This window comes from Helobdella robusta (assembly GCF_000326865.2).
Source record: "Helobdella robusta unplaced genomic scaffold HELROscaffold_18, whole genome shotgun sequence".
Classification (NCBI taxonomy): Eukaryota; Metazoa; Annelida; class Clitellata; order Rhynchobdellida; family Glossiphoniidae; genus Helobdella; species Helobdella robusta.
Window position 1 is genome coordinate 1,346,585 of NW_008703981.1, and position 11,656 is coordinate 1,358,240.

The following is an 11,656-nucleotide window of genomic DNA, read 5'->3' on the forward strand; positions in this document are numbered from 1 at the left end:
TATACCCAGCAACAATCTGCCATCACCAACTGCCACCATCATCAACCACCATCGACAACACTTAGAAGCAGATTCAGTCCATTTTATCTTATTCAGCATATGCATTCTCAGTAATCTCGAACACACGCACACACACATGTACACACACACACACGCACACACACATGTATGTATACACACACGCACACACACACGGCATACAGTTATTCACATTTTGTCTTTGATTATAATAATGGAGTGAGAAAATGAGATGGGAGAATGCAAACAATTGAAAACACATTGTTTCAAGCTGGCATGTTTCTCTCACTAAGACTCTTCATTATAAAAATCATCTCTTAGGTATTTCTATAGTTTTAAAATAAACTTTAATGAAATCAATTTTATTTTTTCATTATTTTCATTTTAGTCATGTTTAAATGTTTTGCTGTATGAACTAAACTATATGTGTCTAAGTATATATGGTTTTATTATATATATATATATATATATATATATATATATGTGTGTGTGTGTGTGTGTGTGTGTCTGTGTGTGTGTGTGTGTGTGTGTGTGTGTCTGTGTGTGTGCGCACATGTGTATGTATGTTTGAAGAAGACCATATTTTATACAGTATTGTATGAATTCTACCTAATTGTTGGCATTAATAAGTTTAAACTTTCCTCTGTACTCTTTCCTTATTCAGAGTTTTTATTTTTTGCAATGAAGTTTTGTTGTGGTTGCGATCGAATTTTTAACTAATTTTTGTAAATTTATTCATTTTGGTGATATTTAAAATAGCTTATTCATTAAGTATGGCACATTTTAAGTTTTATTCGTCTCAGAAACTGATATTTTTAATATTTGTCGTCGGAGATGTCACGAATTTTCATTTTAGTCATGTTTAAATGTTTTTACTGTATGAACTAAACTATATGTGTCTAAGTATATATGGTTTTATTATATATATATATATATATATATATATATATGTGTGTGTGTGTGTGTGTGTTTTGAAATGATTAATGCCAACAATTAAGTTGAATTCATACAATACTATATATATATATACACATATATATATATATACATATATATATATATATATATGTACGTAATGCTGTTATATAAACATGTTTGTTTACATATATATTGTTTATGTTACATATGTAATCGTAAAAAGTATGAACAATAGTTTGGAAAATTAGTGATAATTATATTACATTACATTTAACCTGTTAAGCTTCATAAAATATTGAAACATTTAATCACCTTGAATTACTTATTCTCTACTTAACGCTTTTCATGTAACTTACTTTTGTGTTTGTTTGTTTGTGTGTGTGTGTGTGTCTGTCTGTCTGTCTATACATATGTGTTGATACATTTACAATTAATATGTGGGTGTACTTTTATTATATACGCTCATTATTTTTGAGATTATATATATATATGTATGTATGTAAATATATATATCCGTTTGTATGTATGTATATATATGTATCTATTAATGTTTTAGCATGGGTAAAGAACGATTGTATGTAAGATGTCGGTTGTTCAGAATCATTAATGACACCACTATTGATATTTTCTTTTTCTGGTCGCATTCTGTAATGGCTTCGATATGAATTGTGTTTACCGCATTTGTAAGGAAAGGAATGAATGACGAGGAAAGGATGAATTAATGAATGGATGAATGAATCAGTGGATGGATGGATGGAGAAAGGATGAATAAAATGATTGGTGTAAGGTTTATTAGGCTCACATGCCATGCAATACTGAATTCGAATAAGCTTGCTACTACGCGCTATTATCTTTATCGTTCTCCAGTAAGTGTTTTTATTTTGTATCTTCTCTTCGTTCGTTTTTTAAATGTTTAAATTATTATTTTTTTAATTTCTGCTTTGCCGGAAAATTAGATACACATGCACAAGCACGCATACACACACACACATATATATATATATATATATATATGTATTTAAAAACTTTACTAGACATTTCTTGTTTAAATTGCTTAAAAATTTGTGTTTACTTTTCCTCGCTGGTAACAAATTATTTTTCTATTATGCTACCATTTGTTATATATATATATATATATATATGTGTGTGTGTGTACGTACTTAATTACAAATTTACAAGGATCAAATGGACTTTTTTTAATAGTGTAAACATCAGTAGCGTTGTACGTAGCAATGCGTGCTTTGAATGTTGTAAACGCTACTAAAATATCTAGAAAGGTTATTTGGTCATTCACTCATTCGTTTTACCGCTGATTCATAAATTACATGCATGCAATGCAGACTCTACAAGCTCTGCAAGATAACGAACTACAAACTGCTCTCTCTCTCTCTCTTTCTCCCTCTCCCCACGTGTGTGTGTTTGTGTGTGTTTGTGTGAGTATGTTTCTCTTTATCTCTCTTTTTCTATCTCTTCCATCCACTCTTGAATGAGTAGTGTAGCGCCGACCTAGTCATCGAAAACAACGCGCCCATACACTCGCACTTGCGGTTGCATTTACACATAAATGCAAGAAAAAACGTAGAAACTGGCATACGATCACACGCACACACTCTCACACAAACATATACACATACCCAGGTGAAATTCGAACACACACTCACACACACAATCAATCATAATTGCTATACATATTCAATGTGTAGTATAAGTACTCATTTCATACATAAAGATGCTTGCGTGCATCAATGTAAATAGCTAGCATGCCTATATTCTTCGAGTTATTTACACGGCCAAATTGTGAATTGTAGACGGATAATGTTATATATTACCTCAAAAATTGAGTGAACGATTTTTCTGTTTTTATTTTAACACTATGTTACGTATCATGTATGTATTTACGAACGTTTTTTGTCCTATATGCGCGTGTATGTATCATTGTCTATCCATTTATCTACAATAAGATACATGTTACACATTACATGAGTACTAACTCAGATTGACGAAGAATGTAATGAAATCGTTTAGCTAGAAGAAACGCTATCATGCAATTTTAGCATGCTATGTTGTATTGTATACTGTTATATATATATATATATATTTATATATATCTTGTATGTTTCGTTCGTCTCACAATTATCTTTTTCGTTTTCGTGACATTACCTCTAAACGTATTAACGTTGTTTTTATTTTTTTTCATATAAATATAAATTTTAAATAAAAACAATCATTGTAGAGTACGTATATATGTACTGTTGAGTGCATATTTTTAGATAAATATATATATATATATGTATATACACATTTTTTATGATGATGATAATATAGCTATGAAGCATGTCTAACTTATATATAAATCAATCAAACAATAATGAAAGTGACGATAAATTGTATGTATTTGTGTACTGTGTATGAATGTATGTGTGCATGTATGTATGTGTGCTTATATGTATGTGTGTATGCATGTATAATTCCCATTTTATTTTTGAACTGATGACACTTAATACAGTTTATACTTTTAACGCTGTTAGCTGTTAGCTTACGTGCTTTCTCCTGGCTCATCATTACAATTAATTATTAATTGCAATAATTATTATGAATAATATTTTTTTTTGACTTTCTGACTTTTTTTCTAAAAGTTTACACTCACACACTCGCACTCACACACACACACGCACGCACACACGATTACATAAATACATACTTCATATATAAAACAAACAGTTTTATATAATGTAAATCTCGAATTTTACTGAGATGACTCAACACAATGGCAGGCAGATAAATAGGTAAGTGCATCGTTAACTTTAACACAAAGATTAACAACAGTACAGACAGGCAGGCTTACACGTTATTTGTTAACGTGGGTTTAATTTAATGAGGGGGTACACAAAATTTTCAAAGACAATAAGTTAATTAAATCGAATTGAAAATTTAAAGTAAATTTGTAAACTATAGCCAATGTCTTTGCCAAACATCTGTCTTCAATTTTATCATATCAGAGAGAAGCATGAAACGAAAATATTCGCCTACGGTTGTTCGTAAGATAACATTTTGAGAATGTTCTGAATTGTGTAATAATTAAAATATTGACAATTCTTGCAAAAATGACTAAATCTGACGTATTATTTATTATCCAAAATAATAATTACAACAACAATAACAAATACAGTATTTTAAATAATAATATTAATAACAATTAGAAAAAATATATATAATTCTTTGTGACAAATCACTAACAAGCAGTTTTCGCCAAAACACAACACACACATACAAATATACACCGCACACGCACGCACATACATACATACATACACAAACATATACACACGCACATACACACATCCTATCCCAGCTAGGCACCTTCTGTCTGCCCGTGATGTTATACAAGTATGGTTATGATTCCCTATGTATCAGAGCAAACAATGCCAACATCGCTAACGTGAAGTACTGTTATTGGATTAAATGATAGTCTAGAATTAAATTTAGAATCGAATATTACTGTTAATTTTTAATTTATTCTAAGAAAATTTGTAGTTTATTCATTCACAAATAAGTCAATTTTGAAAACCAAATTATGAATAATAATATTATTAATGAAATTATTTATTATTAATATGTAAATATATCGTTAATAATAACGTAGACCAGAAATAAAGATTACAAGAACCTTAAATTTTGGGTAGTCGTTCATTATTATTGTAATCATTCCAATATATGGTAGGTATCTGAAAAAAGAAAAATACATTTCAATATTTTGGGTTTTTTTCCTATATAAAGTATAACAATTCATAATTATCCACAAATGTAACTGTAATGCAATAAGAACATTTTAAAAAGTGAACTTAATTTGGATTTCCACAATTTTGTGGGAGAATGCACTTGTAAAATTGCACTTATAAGGGTTAGCATATAAAAGCTTATAGGTTTCACTATTGTGATAATGCAAAAATATAGACCATGAGGTTATAAGATTTGATATATATAATAAAAATCAACAATCAACAAACAATCTCTCATCTATATATACAAATGGTGTCAAAACATCAAAAAATCACATGGCCTATTATGTAATATATACAAATCTCATTACAGAATAAAATAGTTTAAATATAGACACATGAAACAGAATAACTTTGGTCAAGTCTCAGAAATGGCTATTATATTTGTAATAAGGATTGAAATGGGTAAAATAGGAAGCCCAACCCTCTGGCCCTTCCTACAACATCTTTTCTTTCAAGCCAGAGTTGGCCAGGAGCATAAAGGCCCCTATCATCAACCTGGTTGTTGTCACCTTTCGTTAGAAACTTTATCGTACCATTTTCTCTGTAAATGCAATGTAGTTTGCTATATTTAATTGGTGAGAGATATTATCATGAAAAATAGAATTAAATCTTAATTTAAGTAGTTTAAATTAAACGAAAATTATTATTTAATAAATGAATAAATATTCAGAGGTATGACTATTAAAACTGCCGAATTACTTTTCGTGAACTCTCAGGGCTCGATGAACTATAGGAATTTCACGTCCTTCAATTTTGAAAACCACAATATCCCCAACCCTGATTGGATCATCTTTGTTTGTTAGGAATAAGATGTCCCCACGATAAAATGCTGGCTCCATACTACCACTGTAGATGAAATTAATTGTCAAATTAAATTTACAATTACAACAATTACATTACCTGCTACATAAGACATATTTAAATATTTATATAAAAATTCAAAAATAGAAAAAATTAAGATGATAATAAATTATGAGAACAAACAATGACAACCTTAAAACCACAACAATGGGACTTTCACTGCCCGTAAGAACCATGAGTCCCTTCCATATCATCAGGGCTGATGTAACTATCATTGCAAAGTTCATCACTTGGTAGTATAGCTAACAGGTTTCATTTAAATTATATTAAAAAACACATCATAAAACTGTTTACAAAGCAGTGTAAAAAATTTAGTTAGCCATACTCAGCTTGTGATTCTTAAATTGATAAATTGATCAAAACAAAAGACTTATGAAATGAAAACTAATTAATCTCTGAATTTCTTATTTTTTTATAAAAACTCATTTTATCTACAACACATTAATTAAAATTAATTTATTTTAAAAAACGTAATTAACTAACACTTTATTTAATTAAATTTAAACAACCTTTATTAGAGTTAGTTAGTTATTATGACAATTACTGAATTAAAAATTATACATACAGGCTTACTACATTAAATTAATTAATATTTTTTGTATCTGATGTCTTATCAAAACGAATCTTTACTCTATCTTTAAAATTATTAAATATCTAAAATTTCTAAAAATTCAAAAGAGAAAAAAACTAAAAAATAAAAAAAACATATGTAACAAATTTTTTAAAAAGAAAACAAACAGGAAACTACCTGTCTTGCATCCATGCGTCGGACATCGTCTAGAAATCCAAAACTATCCAAAAAGCTAGTTTTTGCAGTCATTTTGGCTAACTGAACGAAACAAACCTTTCTTATTCACTAACCAAATTTTTACTGCAAACCTAGCACGACGAGAACTATTTACAATTGGTTGTCGGAAGTCGTCATCCAAGCATTTTTAAAAATTACCATTTTCGTTGTCAAATACAATTGTTAATTTAACGTCAATTTAACAAAATTTAAATAAAAACTGATTAATTTTAAAAATTTAGTTTGTTTTTTATGTTATAAAAACTAATTGATTGATTGATTAATTTTGTAATAATTTTTTTTTCATTTCTTGATAAAACGTTCTTTCACAACCTTTATTTAATGTTAAGCTCAGTTTTAAACATATTTTACCATTTTTGGTTTGTCTGGGCCGGTGGGCGATCAAAGTTATTTTTTGATCTGTTTCACTAATTTCAAAGATGTCTTACTGCAAAAAAGAAGGTTTGTACGCAATTTTTTACACTTTCTATTTTTAACTTCATTTTATTTTTCAGTAATGATTGGCACACATGCACTCAGAATTTTGGGTTTTTTAAACAACCTTGGCTGCAACAGCTATGCTTGGCTGAGCTGCCAGTATCTGACAAACTTGATTTTCTTGATTAATATTAACTTTTTAATTAATTGACAATATAATGTAATATATATATATATATATATATATATATATATATATATATATATATATATATATATAAAATTCAGGCAAAGATAGAATTATATTCATCACCCCAGAAGATTATTCCAAACCTAGTACTATAAAAATCAAGGAATATGAAGGAGAACCAGGTGATGAGTAATTAAAATTTATCTCTTTTAATACCATTTTATTTTATTTTTAAATTTTAATTCAATAAACGGCTAAAAAATGCAAATGCTAATTATGTTGTTAATAATTGAGGTATAAAGTTCATTCTTTAATTAAAATATTTCAGGTTTGATTGGAGAAAATGGTGAAATAAATTGGAATTGTCCATGTTTGGGTGGTATGGCAACAGGTCCATGTGGATATGAATTCAGGAATGCATTTAGCTGTGTTAAAAACAGTACAGCAGACCCAAAAGGGGCAGATTGTTTCGAGCATTTTCAAAAAATGCAGGTTCAGGGCATACATTTTCTCATTGTTTTTATTGGTTCATTGTTCATTTATTTGTTATATTTAACATGCACAAAATTTGTTTTTATATTTTAAAGGATTGTTTTGTAAAGTATCCAAAGTTGTATGGTTCAGAAAATGAAGATTTAAGTGTTGATGACATTGATGATGAAAAAGGAAATAGCAAAGAAATCAGTCACACATTCAAAAAAGAGGAAAATATTTTAGAACAGAAAAAATAAAAACAATTTCTTTAAAGATTCATTCTTCTTCATTAAGATTTTTATATTTGTGATCATGTACTGAATTTGTTCTTATTGATTTTAGGATTTTGTTTATAGTATTTGTCTTATGAAATGTTAACCAATGTGTGTTTTTTTCAATGCGTTGATGCTAGCTCAAAATTGAATCTGTGCTTGTTTTAGATTAGCATTAATCATTGTAACACAAACCGCAAATTAACGCCGCAAGTTTAAAAATTATGCAATCAGTAAATAAGGCTTAACATCTAAATCTATGTGTTGTAAAATTTTTAATTTGTTTTCATTTTTTAATTAAAAAGAGTCTTGGTTTTTTTTCGTCGTTTTTGTGTTGTGCGTTCTGACCAATCGGAAACAAGCAAGCATTTGCTGCTGTTTATTTTAATGGAGATTTGCGAATTTGTGATAACATCGAGAAATTTAAGTTAAAATGTTTTGTTGAAATTTAAAGTTAATTCGTTGAAAATAATGTCCACCGCGTCTCACCGAACGTAATCTCAAAAATTTAAAACAAAACTCGTGAAATTTGTCACATATATGCGTGAAGACTCTGCTGCTCAGCTCAGCTCAGAGAAACGTAATTTTTCAATAAATTTCTTCATTTGTTACTTTTTAAAATGGATCTTTGAAAGCGCTTTGTGCGATTTTGAAATGTAATACATCGTTTTCTGTTTTTATCACAAAAGCATTTATTGGTTTGCCACAAAATGTCTCAAGGTGCAAAACTAAATTTAGTCTGTCAGTTTGTAAAAGCCATGCAATGTAAATGAATATTATACACCACTGCATTTCATGATTTAAGATTTCCATATTCGAAATGTTCTCTTTGCATAAATTCTAATAAGATCTCTCAAATGCATTTCGTGCAGATGTTTGAATTGCTTTCAATTCAAACTTGAGGCATCTCATCCTGCATTTGTATTTCATTTGTTAATGATTTGTTAAATTATCATTGAATATCTTATTATTGATGTTTATTTTTAATTGACAGACCATAGAAGATCATTATAATAAGAATTTTGTTTGATGGAAGATAACCAAACATTTGTTGCAACTGACAAGAATTGGATTCCATGGGAAGATGCAAAATGTGAAGATTCAACATACACAAATCCTCAGGATGTCCAGGCTGCTGACAACGAAAGTACTACTAATATCTTCTCAACTTCTGCTGCTGAGAAACACCAAGTTGAGTGCAATGACAAATTTGGAGACAGTTTGCATCAGTTGAATAAAATAGTTGAGAGGATATCACCTGACAGTTCTGCGGCAAATTATCAAAATTTTTCTACATCATTTGGGAACAAGATTCATAATTTAAACTCTAGATTACGTAGTTCTTATGGTTCGTCTTATACGGATAGCATAACTGACAGTGCATACGAAACATGTGTAGGAGATAACAGTTTTGACTGTCCAAATGATGAGCAGTACATGAGTCATTTACGAGATCAGATTGACATTTATGACTCGAGAAACATGAGGTCTTGGCCACCTCCACCTCAGCAGCAGCAGCAACCTCCCAATGAATGGAATCCTGACATGAGATCTATGCCCATGAAAGTTCAACCTCCCCTCTCTCTCTCATTATGTGCCAAAGACATTTACAACAGCAACACCAGCAACAATTTTCATATCAGCAATTCACTTTCCGTTAATGATGACAATGATTTTAGTGTGTGTAACATGGACAAATCTTACAAACTACAAAACATGGATAAAGATTATAGTATTTTAACTAGTCAGAACAAAATGTTGTATTCACCTGACAAACCACCTCTGAAGAAATCTAAACCTCTCAGTGAGCAACAACACCATTCAGTAGGAACACCATCACTTCAAAACCAGCACCACCACCAACAACAACAACACCACCACCACCACCACAGTGTAGAAGACAGCCACATATTATACGAATCGGACGCCAGCAAACAACTTGAATGGGCACATCACCACCAGAACTCCACGAGTTACTTGGAGTTGGATAAGTACAACGATCATCACATGGAATCGAACATGACCTCTTTCGATAAAAACATCATTGGAAAGAGTTACTCTCGATGCACTAACAGTGTAGATAATGATAATAACACGGGCAACAATATGAACAACACCATCCTCAGTGCTGAGTCTAAAGATGCAAATTTATCCGACTGCAACATGAATGCCGACAGTCGAAACAGTTCAGACGATGAAGATGGCAGATGTGATAACGATGGTTCGGGCAAGCAAATATTCACCTGCACTCATTGTAACTTCGGGGCTCGCAAGAAGGGGCAACTTAGGAAGCACATGTGAGATATTTGGATAACTAATTTTTTCTGTTTATCAAATGTTAAGTTTTGATTCAAAATTTTCTTGTTTGAATCTTCTTATTACTCATTTTAATAATTATATTGTGCATTTTATAAAATATTTCAACATGTATTATACAACCTTAGGTCAATGCATGGCATATTCCTGTGTGCCCATTGTGAATTCTCATCAGAGATAGCTGATGTATTGGAGGACCATCGCAAAGTCAGTCACCCGGGTCTCTGCGGTCGCAAGCTCTGCAAGAAATGTCGAGTGCTCTATCAGGGTGATGAGCTGGAGGAACATGAGAGGTTGTGCAGTGGAGAGAAGCAGAACTGGATTTGTCCAATATGTCAGAAGGAGTTCAAGTTTCTGAGTGTCATGAAAGCACACGCTCGTAAGTGGCATCCAAATGAGACGAATGCCCTCATGTCGAGCTCCAATGTAATGATGACACCAGGTCTTCAGATGGAATGCTCATGGAGGACGTCTGCTGCTGATTCAACCACTGGTGAGATGACGCCTGAGAATGAAAACTCAAACAGGGCAAGATCAAACAGCGATGAATACCTGTCGTCATCAGATAACCACAATTCTTACTACGGTGGCCACCCGAACAACAAGATGATGGACATGAAGCAGCATGCAGATAACAGCTACAACATGTATTGCAAGCCTGACAAGTTAAAAAAACCCTACATACAAATGGAAAGTAAAAAGTACATGAGTAACATGAATGTCGGTGGCAGAGGTGAGAATTGTGGTGATCCCTGCTCTAATGAAGATGGTCCCCCGTTGGAACTTGCATTCTACTGTGACCACGAAAACTGCTGCACAACTTTCAGGTCAGATAAAGAGTTGAATGTGCACAGGATGTCTATACATGGCATGCCACCTAAGAGGTACCACTGCAGACATCCTGACTGCAGTATGCAGTTTGCCAAGTTTGGCCACTACAAAAGGCATCAACTTTCGCACGCAGGTTCGTGCTCGTTTCTTTGTTAATTTTTCGCTTTTTTTAGAGCTTCTATTTTGTTTATCTGTTTTTCATTATCTAGGATGAATAAGTTTCATCCTATGTTATTAATTTTCAATCAGTTGTGTTTACATAATCAATTGTTAATCATATTGGCTGGGATTGTTATACATTTTCATTTTTTTAAATATTTCTGCATTAAAAGATTTAGTTGCAAAATGTATCATCTCTAGGTGGCGGTGAGAAAAAATTCCGATGTGACTGGCCGAACTGTGGCAAGGCCTTCTGCCACACAGACAACCTGAAGGTGCACTACAGACGACACACAGATGAGAAACCGTACAAATGCGACAAATGCGCCTCATCCTACCGCCAGAAAAGTGGCCTCAAGTATCACTTGGAGAAGGCACATGATGAAAAGTCCACGGGCAAGCCAGGTCGCAAACGGAAAAACCTCCTCCCCAATCTATCTGCAGAATCCCCTGACTACTCCATGCTGAGTAACAAATACGACGCCCAGGAAGGTGCTTACAAGAAGAGTATACCTGACGCGAGGAAGAGCCAACAGCAGCACAGCAACTCGCAGATGGGTTACGACAGCAGTGGATTCAGTTCACCCTGTCTCAGTACAGGAAATAAGGG

The 11,656-nt window shown here is 31.8% G+C and overlaps 3 protein-coding genes across 3 annotated transcripts; 2 read left to right on the forward strand and 1 right to left on the reverse strand.

Annotated features, from left to right (window-relative positions):
• Nucleotides 1–3,859: 3,859 nt before the first annotated feature.
• HELRODRAFT_110719 (hypothetical protein) lies at nucleotides 3,860–6,486 on the reverse strand. The gene is made up of 6 exons (XM_009016338.1): nucleotides 6,328–6,486; nucleotides 5,712–5,821; nucleotides 5,418–5,564; nucleotides 5,140–5,259; nucleotides 4,604–4,661; nucleotides 3,860–4,383 (listed from the first exon to the last, which is right to left on the reverse strand). The coding sequence occupies exons 1-6, from the start codon at nucleotides 6,397–6,399 to the stop codon at nucleotides 4,330–4,332; spliced, it is 561 nt and encodes a 186-aa protein (XP_009014586.1). The 5' UTR covers nucleotides 6,400–6,486; the 3' UTR covers nucleotides 3,860–4,329.
• Nucleotides 6,487–6,806: 320 nt separating this feature from the next.
• HELRODRAFT_170520 (hypothetical protein) lies at nucleotides 6,807–7,725 on the forward strand (the record flags this gene model as incomplete). Its single annotated transcript, XM_009016339.1, has 4 exons — nucleotides 6,807–6,828; nucleotides 7,093–7,176; nucleotides 7,323–7,486; nucleotides 7,582–7,725. 4 exons carry the CDS (start codon nucleotides 6,807–6,809, stop codon nucleotides 7,723–7,725), a joined length of 414 nt encoding a protein of 137 aa, XP_009014587.1.
• A 2,463-nt stretch (nucleotides 7,726–10,188) lies between these two features.
• HELRODRAFT_76371 (hypothetical protein) lies at nucleotides 10,189–11,429 on the forward strand (the record flags this gene model as incomplete). Its single annotated transcript, XM_009016340.1, has 2 exons — nucleotides 10,189–10,435; nucleotides 11,248–11,429. Coding segments are annotated over 2 exons (429 nt in total), but the record flags the coding sequence as incomplete, so codon positions are not given.
• Between the last annotated feature and the right edge of the window lie 227 nt (nucleotides 11,430–11,656).

What these genes read in the sequence shown, in the direction of transcription:
- HELRODRAFT_110719 (XM_009016338.1), bottom strand. Translation starts at nt 6,399, where the DNA reads ATGACTGCAAAAACTAGCTTTTTGGATAGTTTTGGATTTCTAGACGAT. An exon ending in CCCATTGTTGTGGTTTTAAG is followed by an intron (nt 5,565 to 5,711) that starts GTTGTCATTGTT and finishes TTTCATCTACAG; the next exon opens with TGGTAGTATGGAGCCAGCAT. An exon ending in GTTGTAGGAAGGGCCAGAGG is followed by an intron (nt 4,662 to 5,139) that starts GTTGGGCTTCCT and finishes TTCTTTTTTCAG; the next exon opens with ATACCTACCATATATTGGAA.